At 40.3% G+C, this 13,774-nt stretch overlaps 1 protein-coding gene across 1 annotated transcript in view; it reads right to left on the reverse strand.

Moving 5' to 3' along the window:
- astn1 (astrotactin 1) overlaps positions 1-13,774 on the reverse strand; it is a 1,971,124-nt gene that overhangs the window by 1,194,460 nt on the left and 762,890 nt on the right. Inside the window, exon 4 of the mRNA XM_048538653.2 lies at positions 12,762-12,911. Coding sequence (XP_048394610.1) covers positions 12,762-12,911 — 150 coding nt within the window. The remainder of the gene's footprint in view (positions 1-12,761; positions 12,912-13,774) is intronic.

A 13,774-nucleotide genomic window follows, 5' to 3' on the forward strand; every position in this document is an offset into this window, starting at 1 on the left:
CAGGTTTTTCTGCCTTTGGACATAGACTGCTTCAATATCTGAGGACTGGAAAATGGGGTTGCATATTTTGCAATCATCAGCAAAAATTCCCACATCTGACCTTATGATGGAGGGAGGTCATTGCCAAAGTAGCTGAAGATGATTGGGCCTAGGACACTACCCTGAGGAACTCCTACAAAAATGCCCTGGAGTTGAGATGACAGACCTCCAAAAACCACAACTATCTTGCTTTGAAATAACAAAGTGTGGAGATGGATGAACACAGCAGGCCAAGCAGCATCTTAGGAGCACAAAAGCTGATGCTTCAGGCCTAGACCCTTGCTTTGTGCCAGACATATCTCCAACCAATGGAGAGGTTCTTTTTCCCCTTGGAATCCACTGACTCCAGTTTGCAAAGGCTCCTAGATGCAGTCTTGATGTCAATGTCAGCCACTCTCACCTCCACTTATGAGTTTAGCTCATTTGTGCATGTTTGAACCAAGGCAATAATGAAATCAGGAGCTAAGTGCCAATGAGCAAGTTATTGCTTAGCTTGTGCTTCTAGATAGCAGTGTTGTTGATACCTTTTATAACTCTACCATTATGAATCATTCGGACAGTGTGCTAGAAATTGAGCCCTGCTGTGCCCAAAGTTATCACAAATACTATGAAATACATCAACTCTGATTCTGTATCCACAGATGCTGCCAGACCTGCTGACTTTCTCCAGCATTTTCTGTTTCATTTCACTGTCCAGCGTTCACAATATAATGTGCTGAGTTTATGTTATTATAGAAATCATGGAATCTGCTCTAACTGCTGGATAACCATTAAACTGATTCCAGATATCATCCCAACCCACATTCCTCAGACCCTCAAAACTGTGCGTAATCCCAAACATACACAATTACAAACAGACAAGATTATATATCTCTAAAGAAATGGTGCGGGTCTTGAAAGAAAAGACAAATGGGAATTACACCTCAGTGGGTCAAGGGTATAAGCTCAACTATAAATAAAGGCTTCTTGGGGATCATTTTATTTCTTGCCATTGAAATTGCCAAGCTAACAGTCCAAAATTATACCAGTACTTTCAATAATGCAAACACTTGCCTTTTATTGACTATTTTCTTGTCTTCTAGATTTGTAATTCCAAGAGCTGATGAATTCATCAAAGACATTTTGTGTGTTACAAAGGATTTGTTGAAGGTGCAACAATGGGTTTGATAGCCATGTATTACCCACAGCATACAAGTCACGACTGCTCATGACATTGTTCATGCTGTCAATTGCCAAGAGAAAAAAAACCCAAACACTTTTACCTTCAGCTTTTTCGTCAAGCTCATGAGATCAGTGAAGAATTTATTTCTTTAAGTTCAAAAGGAAAATCTTCACTCTCGTCAATAACTATTACACAAAATGGATTGAAGTCACCCTTCTAAATGGTGTCATAGCAGAAGCAGTATTACATTCACTGAAGAGATGCAAGGGGTTCTGGGCATTGTGGTATCAAGAATGGTCCAGAATTTCCAAATAAACAATTTAACAGATTTACATATAAATATGATTTCATTCACGTTACTAGTTCATCTCACCCTCAAAAAATCAAGGAAGTGAGAGAGGCAGGTGAACAATAAAAGCACTAATGGATAAAAACAAATACCTGAATATTACGCTAATATGTTATCGATCATCAGCATTACAGAATGGGTCATCACTACCGGAATTACTGATGGAGAAGTGATAAAGAACACAGCTTCTGTAGATGTCGCATTTGTAAAATCCTAACATTACTGAGAATGAACATAATAGGATGAAAAAGCATAAAGAGAAGCAAAGGGACAACCAGGTTGACAGTTCAATAGAAGATACTGAGCATGAGTTATCAGGACAGCAGCATCATGAGAGAGTCTATGAAGAAATCAGCAGAGAGATGGAATGAACATAGCAAAAGCACCACAACCAAGACCATTTATGATTGCAACATGGGATTGTAAAGAGAAACTTTATTGCATTAATATCATTGAACAAGAAACCAACAGAAACCTGGACTTTTTAATTAGAAAAAAAGAGGAAAAAGGAAACGCTATGACTACCCAGGAGAATAACACCCACACAAACAGAAAAGATGTGGTATATTCTTAACCTGAGAAAGTGATCAGAACCAGAGAAGGAGATTGAGCAATGCATCGAAGAGACCAACTCTCAAAGATACAAAGATGCTTTAAACATAAACATGTTGAGGACAATGATGTGGGCATAAATGCAGAGTAATGGAATTCCAAGTATTGAGGACGATGGTTTGCCAATGAGGTCAGTGTGACATAACTAGAGCTATTATGTGAAGGTAATGAAAACATAGATCAAGCTGTGGATAAAAACTTTTTGAAAAAAATTCCATGGACTCAAGCAGTATTCCTTTGGGAGCCTAAACAGTCCCAAAACTGAAAACAAATCATAAAACAACTTGCCCTGTCTTTTGTTTCAATGGAACTATTTTCATTGTTGATGGTCTTTTGCCTTTTTGACCACTTTGCACGCTCCCCTGATATTACCTGTGTTGGATATACTGGCAAGGTTGTAGACAATAATCATTGGTGCACTGCCTGGCAGTCTGTTGAACTTTCTTTCAAATGGCTAGTAGTACATCCACTTACAACTCTTGTGATTAATGAGGACAGCCCACTTGACTTCGATGACAGCTTCCATGACAGTGATAGTAGATTCGACTCAGTCAGCAATTTTCATTTTGGCTTCCGGTATGTTAAAGTATCAGAATGTATATTCATCATCCAGTTTAGGTGGAATAAATGAATGAAGGACCACTCTGTTCTGCATGGCTCAGCATTTCAAAAAACAGTGTTTTTCACAACCAGGCAAAATTAGGAGCTATTTTCACTTCAGTTCTGTAACTAACATTCTTGGCTTCACAGCAAACATGTCCACAGTGACCAAGTCATCTTCAATCCATGCATAATTCCAAAATGGTGATATTATAGTCTGAAGATGCATTAATCATGGCAGACTCTTCAAACATTGAAGATAATGAGAAATCAGAAATGTTACTCCCAATTTTCTTTATTTATTCTTCAATCGGATGTCACCGGAAAGGCCTGAATTTGTTGCCCATCCAATTGCCCTTGAACTGAGTGATTTGCCAGGTTATCTCGCATGTGAATATGATTTCATTCATGTTACTAGTTCATTTCATTATCCTCAAAAAAATTAAGGAAGTGAGGGTAAAGTTAAGACTCAATCCTACTGCTGTGGATCAGGACTTAAATGCAGACCAGACCAACTAAAGGATATTGATAAACATGGTTTTCTTTTTATAGAACAAGCTACAATGTTTAACACGGTCACCGTTACTGATACTAGCTGTATATTCCAGTTTGACAAATTGAACGTAAGTTCAACCACTGAAACTGGTGGGATTTGATTCATGTCTCCCTGAGCATTTGCCAGTTCTTTGAATTGTTTTTTTTTCCAGTGGCATTAACACTACACCATTGTTCCAACAGTTATATTGTACATTCAAGACATGAAACTAATTTAGTTATATAATTCATAATTTTCAGTCATACTAAAGGCACAATTATTTGTGTCCACTGACATTACCATAGAAAACCAATATCAAGTTCCATTGTCCACATTTTTGCAGCTGAACACATAAATTATAAAGTTGGTCCTGCACACAGCAGACTGTAACAGTCTTTGCAAACATGCTCAACATAGACCAATGATTTGGCATGAGCTTTACCTGTTTATACATTCTTCATTTTATACAAAACATTGAAAGGGAATGGCTTGAATTAGGAATTACTGAATTCATTTATTAGGTTCTTGAGATGTATCTACTTGTGAACAGCCTCTCTGGCTTTGGAAATTTGATTTTGGGAATCTGGAGTCTGAGTTTCTCCACTCTCTTATAAAAATTCTTATACCTTGTTTTAGGATAACTCTGCTTCTTAAAACTATAATATATAATATAATGACATCACCAACCCAAGCAAACCTAAACAGATAAATAGAAAGCGGGACATAACACCAGCGCTTCATTGGCGGCTCACTGATGATGTTACCTAGAATGGTGACGAAACGTCTGAAAACTAACCTTCCAGCTCAGCAAGCAAACTCACTTGGAGTTGTTGGGGAGGCCATCATTAATTCTGTGTCTTCAGTTGCCCTTCAGAAGATGGGGGTGAGCTATCTTCCTGAGCCACTGGAGTCCACGTGGAGTGGTTCAAGAAGACAAACATCCGGTGGGAAGGACAGAAAATGGTCCATCAACAATTTCCAATTCATGCCATTTTTCAGAATATGGATAAGGGAGGAGCTGCATGAAGCCAGTGACTGGCTCCTGCAGTGCAACACCAAAACTTCCATCTTGCCACCTGTTATCGCTCACTTGGAGCCTGCAATCCAAAAATGATTAATGAGTTTAATTCTAAGCAGCAGCAGCCACTGCCTGTGTAATGGGATGCTGCTGTTCACCAGAACTGCTAGTGTCTAACTGGGTGGCCGTTGTAATTGGGCAGGACTTCAGTCCCTGGGGTCCTCAGAGAAGGTGCGCTACTGCCCAGATAAATGTCTGAATAACGCTTCATACAGTGCCACTTCTCAATTAACTCTTCCCAATCATCATCCCATCCCACACTTTTGTGTATGTTCCTTCATCAGTGATGCCAGTCTGCTAGTTAAATTACAACAGACTTTCAGTCATCAGCAATCATTCAATAACCGCTCATCTCTAACCACCTACTGCAATATTCAAGAAGAAAATGGGCTCGTAATAATACTTTAGATGAATATGGATTTAATTGGAGCACCAGAAAAGTTGAAACGTTGGCAATTACTTCTGATTGTAATGGCTATCTTGTCTGATTTAAAACTGAGAATGGAAGAAGCTGTTCCAAATCAGAATGTGTTGTATTTGAAAGAGACACATACACTTGAAATAAATGGATCTCTTATGAAGTGCAATCTGCAATACCGGCTCTACCGAGTGCATGATGGGAAAGGTAATAGCCCAAAAACTGCTGTCAAAATAGTGGTGAGATGAATCACACTAACTGTTACTTAAGAGTAAATGATGCAGCACAACTTAATGAGTGCGATTCAACGATAAAATGGAAAAATGCAGCAGGAGTTTGTCTTGCTGCTCTGTGAGCCTCATGAAAAACACAACTTGCTATTTTTGCACTCATTTGCAAGGGAGCAAATATCACGAAATTCAAAAACTTTCACAGAATGTTAGCTAGCTCCTACAACTGTGACGACACGGTGGCTCAGTGGTGAGCACTGCTGCCTCACAGCGCCAGGGACCTGGGTTTGATTCCAGGCTCGGGTGACTCTCTGTGTGGAGTTTGCACGTTCTCCCCGTGTCTGTGTGTGTTTGTTCTACTTTACTCCCACAGTCCAAAGATGTGCAGGTTGGGTGGATTGGCCATGCTAAATTGTCCATACCGTGCAGGCTAGGTAGTTTATCCATGGTAAATGCAGGGTTACAGGGCATGAGGGTGGGTCTGGGTGAGATGGTCACTAGAATGTTGGTATGGACTTGTTGGGCTGAATGGCCTACTTCACACTATTGGGATTCTATGATTTCATTTCAAAGTTCTCTTACACATTGTGACAATAGTCCGTCCAGCTCTGGGAAAAAGCAACAATTACAAGATTTCAACTGATGCTGAACTTTCATACTATTTCTTAATTTTTGTTTCAATTTTGATTCAGTCAATCTTTCCCTCTCCTTGTGTTGTTCTTTCGATTCCTGGTTGGACGTTGAATTCATTCACACTCATTCATACCTAGGGCATTTTGTCAGGCAAACTTTCATGCTGATTATTCAGGCAAAGCCAAATCTGATCAAGGCTTGATGCCATTTGTTGACTAGTTTCAGGAATAAATGAAACATAATTGCCACAGTGCTCTTGTGGTACAGCGGTAGTGTCCCTAACTCTGAGGTAGAGGGTTTGGATTCAAGTTCCACCTGCTCCAAAGAGATGCCTTAATGTCTTTGAACTGCTTGATTAAAAGCATACTGTTTGTTTTTCTAAGTGATTGCCAGAGTGGTTGAGGAATGTATTTGCATTGTGGGGTCCCTTGGAACATTTGTACAAGTAAGTTAACTGAATGAATTAGCTGGATTCAATAACTACCCACCTGAAAAACTTAAGTTTTATTTCAAAGAAACTGACAAATTTAAAGCTGCATACAAGGCTATGTCTTGTGAAGGTATATAAGTAAACGGGTTGTGATCTACCTTTGAAGCATTTTCAGTATGAAATACTTGATCAAAGCCTGAAGAATGATATAGGTCTTTAGTCTTCGTTTTTTGCCTCTAATGTTAAACAGCCAATTCAATGGGAATAGCATCAAGAAGCATGTCAAAGGTGATGTACAAAAGGCATAACCTGTATGATTCACCTCAGGATAATGAATACAGGGAAAAAAAATTCAAAAACCGAATGAGTGACAGACAATTAAATATTAACAACAAAAACAAAAATTGCTGGAAAAGCTTAGCAGGTCTGGCAACATCTGTGGAGGGAAATCAGGGTTAATGTTTTGAGTCCAGTGACTCTTCCTTCTTCAAACTAGTCATTTTTTAAAAGTTTACTGATCATGTAAAATGTAGAAAGCAAATCACAAAATAAACAATCTCAGTACTTGGAAGATATTGCCATTCAGCATAAAATGCTTTAATTTGGTGCTTGTCTTTCATTTTTGAATCCTACTGCACCAGAGTCTTCAACTTAGGAGGCACTGATTCTATTGAGAATATTCCAAATTGTCTTGTAGTATGAGTTATGGGCCCAGAGGTCCAGGCTGCAGACTACATCATCGTGGCCTGGATTACAGAGCACAATGTCTGAGAGGAGCTAATGAGCTGGCTGGTTATGGGGCAGGGCTAGCTGCCATTCTGTAAGCGGATACTAGAATCTTCTCCCACCTCAGCACTCCTCGTGCCCAACCTGTGAATGTAGTGATATTATTACTTGCTGCTATACAAATCCATTACACTTCTTCCAGCAGATTTTTTTTTGAAACAGCGAGGCCCACGTCCAGTTCCAGTCTCCCCATTGTACAAAAGGATATTATTAAGCTGGCGAGGGTTCAGAAGAGATTTACAAGGATGTCGATGGGAATGAAGGGTTTGAGTTGGAAGGAGAGGATGGATAGGCTGGGACCTTTTTCCATAGAGTGTAGAGGTTGACAAGTGACTTTATAGAGGTTAATAAAATAATGAAGGGGCATAGATAAGGTGAACCACAGGTGTGTTTTCCCTAGGGTGGGAGATTTCAAGCCGAGGGTCATATTTTTAAGGTGAGAGGAAAAAGATGTAGAAAAGACATGAGGAGTTTTTTTTGACACAGAATGAGCTTACAGAGGAAGGGTGGATGTGGGTACAGTTACAACATTTAAGTTCATGAACAGGAAAAGTTCAGAGATATATGGGCCAAGCGCAAGCAGTGGAGACTAGTTTGGTTTGGGATTATGGTCAGCATAGACTGGTGGGTCTGTTTCTATGCCATATGACTCTATGGCTCTAGAAGTGGCTTTCTGCACTAGCAAAAGTGTATGTGAACCCACAGCCTTCAACTTAAAGGAGTACTTGCATCCCCTGATACAGGGCTCATATATAATCTAATTTACTCTCTCATCTTCCTAAATTTGACTGTCCATCAGAACTGATTTCCTCCACTGGATGAGGCCTCCACATTTCGAGGAGTTGAAATGAAACAAAAAGAGACAGGCTGTGCATTGCACTACACTGCAGGAAAGAAAGAAGATGTCATAAGAGAGTCAAGGGATCAGGTCAAGAGGAAATCTGCTGAGCATCTCCTCCAGCGCTGCAAATAGGCATAGCTATTATGCTGCCTCTTCCATGACTGCCAATATGGACTTGTTAGAGGGAAAGTGGGTAGAATGATGCACTGGTCCCTACTCATGAGAGGCTTGAAGAATACAATTTGTCATAACCTGCAGAAATTTTCAATTGTCCCAATCTTCCCAGTGATGCTTTTCAAGACGAAGGCACTTTTCAACTAAAGCAACCTGCTAAAAAGCTACAGATTTTGCTTGTTTCCGAGAAACAGAAACTATTCACCTACAACAGGGAAAAAAAATACACAGTAGTCCAGCTCTGATGCCCACTCTTATAAAAAGATAGCTAAACACAATAGAAAATCACACTACACAACTGTGTTAAGTCTTTCAGTTAAATCATGCCTAATTAAGAAATGCTTGTGAGAATACAAAGCTGTGTGTGTGTGTGTGTGTGTGTGTGTGTGTGTGTGTGTGTGTGTGTGTGTGTGTGTGTGTCTTAGTCATAGCTTGTGAGAATACAAAGCTGTGTGTGTGTGTGTGTGTGTGTGTGTGTGTGTGTGTGTGTGTGTGTGTGTGTGTGTGTGTGTGTGTGTGCGCGTGTGTGTGTGTCTTAGTCATAGCTTGATAATAAATGTCCAATTCCAAATTGAGATTGTCCAGGGCACATCGTACAGGAAAACATTGATACCATATTATGCAAGCATTAAAAAGATTCCTATAATCTGTCTTGAACTAATGGCTCGGTTTATAGAGCTGATTGGATTATTTACTCTTCAGACATGTAGCTTCTGTATTTCAAAGAGGTTTGGCCAAATGAAAACAGTAACTGTCTTCAGGGGGTTTCTAACTTTATCACTGTTCTTTTAAAACAGTATTCGATCATATAGCAGCGGTGGATGGTGTGTTGCACACAGAAATGATTTCCAATAAAATGAATCATCATTAAGTGCAAGTTACTTTTATCTAAAAATCTATCGGCTCTTAAGGCATTGACCACATCTGAAGTGCAAGGCAGTGATTTCTCTTTATACCCGTGAAAGATCATTTTCATTAGATAAGAAATTCTGAATGTCTGCTGGCTCAACAGAGTTAATCTTTAATCTTGTAACATTTACAAATTATACAGTACATTTTTTGGATTTCCAAACATCAAATCAAATGTACCTAGAATTGTAACACAACTTCTATGAATAAAAGGCAGTTTTGATTCCTGAATTGTGATAAATATTGGCCTTGAAGACTATTTGACCTGAGGTCATTTTTCAACCATTTTTGCCCTGGGATGTGATCATTGACCACATGGCCACCATGTGACCATTGCCATTGCTGTATTTGAAGCCCATCCCTAATTGCCCAAGAAAGTGATGGTGAGTCCCTTCTTGAGCCACTGCCAACTCTTGCATTTCTACACTAGATTTCATAAGATTGCTCACATGTTTCGTTGAGTCTTCATTGCTCGTATTAATATAGTGAGGATGAACAAATTGTTCTTTCTATCAGGAATGAGTGAGAAAACAGGATTTTGCACTGAGCAATAAAAAAAGACAAAGTACAATTGCAAAATAAAGAATATGAATTAATTAAAATATTTTAGTGTACTAAGTAGCTGAAAATTGAAGCTCATGGGCTCTCTTGTGGCCCAGTAGTAGTGCCCCTACCCCGAGACTGGGAGGCCCAGGTTCAAGTCCCACCTGCTCCAGAGGCATGCAATAACATCTTTGAACAGGTTGATTTGAGGATGAAAAAAGAAAACTAAAACTCACCATTGGCTAAGACATCAATTGCAAAAGTGAGCAAAAACAGCTCAAGGTAGAAGTAAACATTTTGAGTGTTTGTCAATATGTTACTGATATATTTTATAAATTGCTAATATTTTCACATAAGTTTGTGCCCAGATATGTTCACAACTAATTATTTAGGTGAAGCAGAAGGCATTGATTGAAAGGCAACAGTTCAGTATTCTAGGATCAAAGCGCTGCTGGTAAGGTCAACATTTGTTTGCCTTCACTTACTGGCTTTGAGAAGGTGGTGGTGAGCTGCCTTCTTGCAGCAGCGTGGCATATTTACATTCATTTTCTGGATTACATGGTAATGCCAGCAGATGCCATTTCATTTTAAAAGTACGGGGTGTTAGGAATGGGCATTGCTCTCAGATTACAAGTGTCCCAAAACTAAGGGCTTTCGGCTCAATATTACCTGTATAGTAATTGTACCAACATTAACTCCACAGCTGATCAAAAAAAAATCAAACATATGATGGCATTTGGTAGCCAGCCCACAAAGGTCTCCTTGAAGGAGTGGATTTGACAATTTGTTCCTTCACAACTAAGTGGACTTTTTAATGTGTGTACACACATTTTTTGGTTGGTTTCATTTTTCTTTGTCTTTGACATTTTAAAAGCATTTTCTCCAGAATCAGCAAATGTTACAGACTTATTTTTGTTTTGAATTGGGAGGAGCACAGTGCTCATTTAATTTTGAATGCCTTCACAGCACTGATTCTATGTGTTAGGTCTCTGTCCTTCACCTGCTGTTCACAGTTCAGCTCATTCAGTTTTGAAGTTATGTCTGGAAAGGAGTGTGAGGTCAAGGAATCATGTATTGTATGACAGTTCACTACCCTTGATTCCTGATTGAACTAAAGCAAAAATGTCAGTCACCATCTTGAAAAATCATTGTGGGACCGTCACTTGACCAACCAGCACAGAAGATTAGCTCACAATAGGAAGCATTGAGTTTATCAAGTAATGCTTTAAACAGTAACTTTACAGGTGGCATAGTGGCTCAGTAGTTATCACAGCTGCCTCAAAGCAGCAGGGGCCCGGATTAGATTCCATCCCTGAGTGGCTGTCTATGTGGAGTTTGCATGTTCTCCCCGTGTCTGCGTGGGCTTCCTCTGGGCGCTCCGGTTTCATCCCACCGTTCAAAGGTGCGCAGGTTGGGTGGATTGGCCACACTAAATTAACCAATGTGTCCAGGGATGTGTAGGTTAGGTGGATCAGCCATGGAAAATGCAGGGTTATGGGGATAGGGTAGGGGGTTATGTCTGGGTGGATGTTCTTCAGAAGGTCAGGATGGACTGAATGGCCTGTTTCCACACTTTTGGGAGTCTTTCATTCTAGATGATGCTGAAGCACTCTTGGTAAAATTGACTGTTTGAACTTTAGTTACATGAGGAAAAAAAAACGTTACTTTCCTCCTTAACGCTTGCCAGTACAGCAGGTTGTGTGCTCTAAAGAAAACAACATGAGGAAGAAGACCTTGCCAAGACCTCGCTGGCAGTCAAGTAAAGTCAATGACCCACCCCAAAGAAGCTGTAGTTCAGGTCAGAAGGCAGCTTAATGGTCTCTACAATACTGCCACTGAAGCTGCATCATAAAGAAGAAGGCACCTCAATGCCTGAAATGTCCTCAAAGGTATATAAATTTCTTCCAAAATGCCAGGACCACGCAAGCAGACTTTTGTGTTTGGGAGGGTGAGAGAGCTTGATCACAGGAGAGTGTCCAACAGCGCTGGGTGACCTCTCCATGAATCGTGTAGCACTCAGGGAGAGAAGCTCCTTCTCCTTAGATATCCATTGCTAGATGTCCCAGATATGGTCCGGGAGATCTGTTCTCCTTCCAAAGTATGCTCTTTCCAAACTAAAAGGCCCTGATGCAGGCCCCATGCGTCTGGGTTTAGAAAGCAAAACTTTATTGTTGCCTTGATTGGTTCAGTTGGCTGCTTGTTCCTGGTGATGCCAATGTGCTCTGAACATTTTTGTCACTTGTCACCATCTCAGGTCATTTTGCTGTCCCTCTTTGTGCCTAGGCAATCTCTAAACTGTTTTAATAAATTAATTCATAGGATGAAGGTGTCGCTAACTGGGCAGCATTAATTGCCCGTCCCTATTTGCGCACAGAGCAGTTAAGAGTCAACCACATTGCTGTGTGACTGGAATCACACATAGGCCAGACCAGGTAAGGATGGCAGTTTCTTTCCCTCAAGGGCAATGGTGAACCAGATGTGTTTTTCCTGACAATTGATTTGTAGCTCGCATTAGATTCAAGTTCCAGACATTTATTGAATTCAGACTTCACCATCTGCTGTGGCAGAAGTCGAACCTGGGTCCCCAGGACGTCACCAGGGTCTCTAGATTAACAGTCCAGTGATAATACCACTAGGCCATCGCCTGTCTCTCTGCGTTGGGAAAATTCATCCCTGTGAATGGTCATGGTGTAAATGCAAGTTCTACCTCTAGCTACATAAACACTTGGGATAAACTGGCAGTAGTAGTATTCCTTCCTCTGGACCAGGGGTCCTGGGTTCATGTCCCCAGCAGGGTACATTGTGGACTGTCCTTCCATGGCCAATGTGGTTCCACAGGCTGATCATCCTTCTAAACCTTCTGCCCTTCCCCTCCTTTTCCCCCAGGTTTGGGTGAAAATAAGCAAAGAGGAATGCTTGATTATGAGCCATTAGACTAGGATAATAAGTGCAAGTGCAATAACAACCTGTGAGACCTAGTCTATTGGAAGAGTGAAGCTGATGGATGTATGAGCATGATTTAACTTTTTCATTTATAAACAAAACACAATTAGATTGTGATAGCAAGCTGTGGAGCTGGAGGAACACAGCAGGCCAGGTAGCATCAGAGGAGTAGGAAAGCTGGCATTTCGGGCTGGGACCCTTCTTCAGTATTGAAGAAGGGTCCCGATCCAAAACATTGGTTTTACTGTTCCTCTGACGCTGCCTGGCCTGCTGCGTTCCATCAGCTCCACACTGTGTTATCTCAGACTCCAGCGTCGGCAGTGATTAGATTGTGCCTTGCATATCAGCCTGAGTGACTACATTAGTATTTAAAGGCATTTTTGTTTGATTCACTTGATGATAAATTTAGAAAATAGAGGTATTACTTTGATAACCCTGGACTAAACAGTGCAAATCTGAAAATACAGTGAAGAACTGACCTCTGGATTTACTGGTGAAACGTTTTCTTTGCCCACTGGAGGAACTGCGTGGGAGCAAAGCTGTCTGCTGGTGGCTGATGTCCACAGGGCTGGTGGCTAATAAGTTCTCTTTGTATTTATTCATGAGCGACAGCTTGGTGGTATCACTTCCTGTAAGGACAAACAGTAAAGGCAAAAGCTTTTATTTACCATTTGAAGTTTTTCTTCACCCCCCAATCCCATGAAAAAAACCTCACAGCCAGTATTTACCTTTGTATTCTCAAGCACATGATAGAAATTTCCATCATTCACATCCACGAGAATCTACAATGCCTTTGACCCACTCACTCATGTTCCAAATTTAGCTGATCAATTTGAACCATGCACTTAGATACCGAAAAGCTATCAACTTTGAATCTGACAGTTTTGTCAACCTAGGACCAATACAACTGTAACAAATTGATATGTTATCAGGGGTTGTAAAAAGCAGAGGCAGTTGGAAAATTATCAGAGCTAACTGACATCTGCTGGAGACAACAGCTCTCAGTCCATAGAGAAAGCAGCATCTATTCACAACAGTACCATGGTGCTTCTAGCTAAGCTTCCTAAATGAAGGATTTACAGAGTAAGCATTCCTGATAGAAGAATTGATGGAGAAGACAAAGAACATTCCAGAAGATGTAATCTGGCTGTAATTTTGAGAGGCTAAAGTTTTGTTTTGTAAGTGGACCTTGTAGTTATTGGAACAGCATGCCACTAGAATCTTGAGTTATTCAGGAATAGTACATAGTTAGAATGCATTTTTAGATAGTTTAGTTAATTTGTCCACTGTTAGACTTATATTAATAACTTATTACTTGTTAATAATAAAGTGAGTGTCTGGGATTTATTTGGAATAAATTTACACATGGAAATAAACATTCCAGGTACGTATCATTTTACTCCACTCAGCTCTTCTGTCTGAAAGTGTCTCTTTCACATGGCCATGGGGCTGTCCAATCCATGAACACCACCTTCATGTCCTTAACTTCAAC

Source organism: Stegostoma tigrinum, chromosome 8, assembly GCF_030684315.1.
Source record: "Stegostoma tigrinum isolate sSteTig4 chromosome 8, sSteTig4.hap1, whole genome shotgun sequence".
NCBI classification, from domain to species: Eukaryota; Metazoa; Chordata; class Chondrichthyes; order Orectolobiformes; family Stegostomatidae; genus Stegostoma; species Stegostoma tigrinum.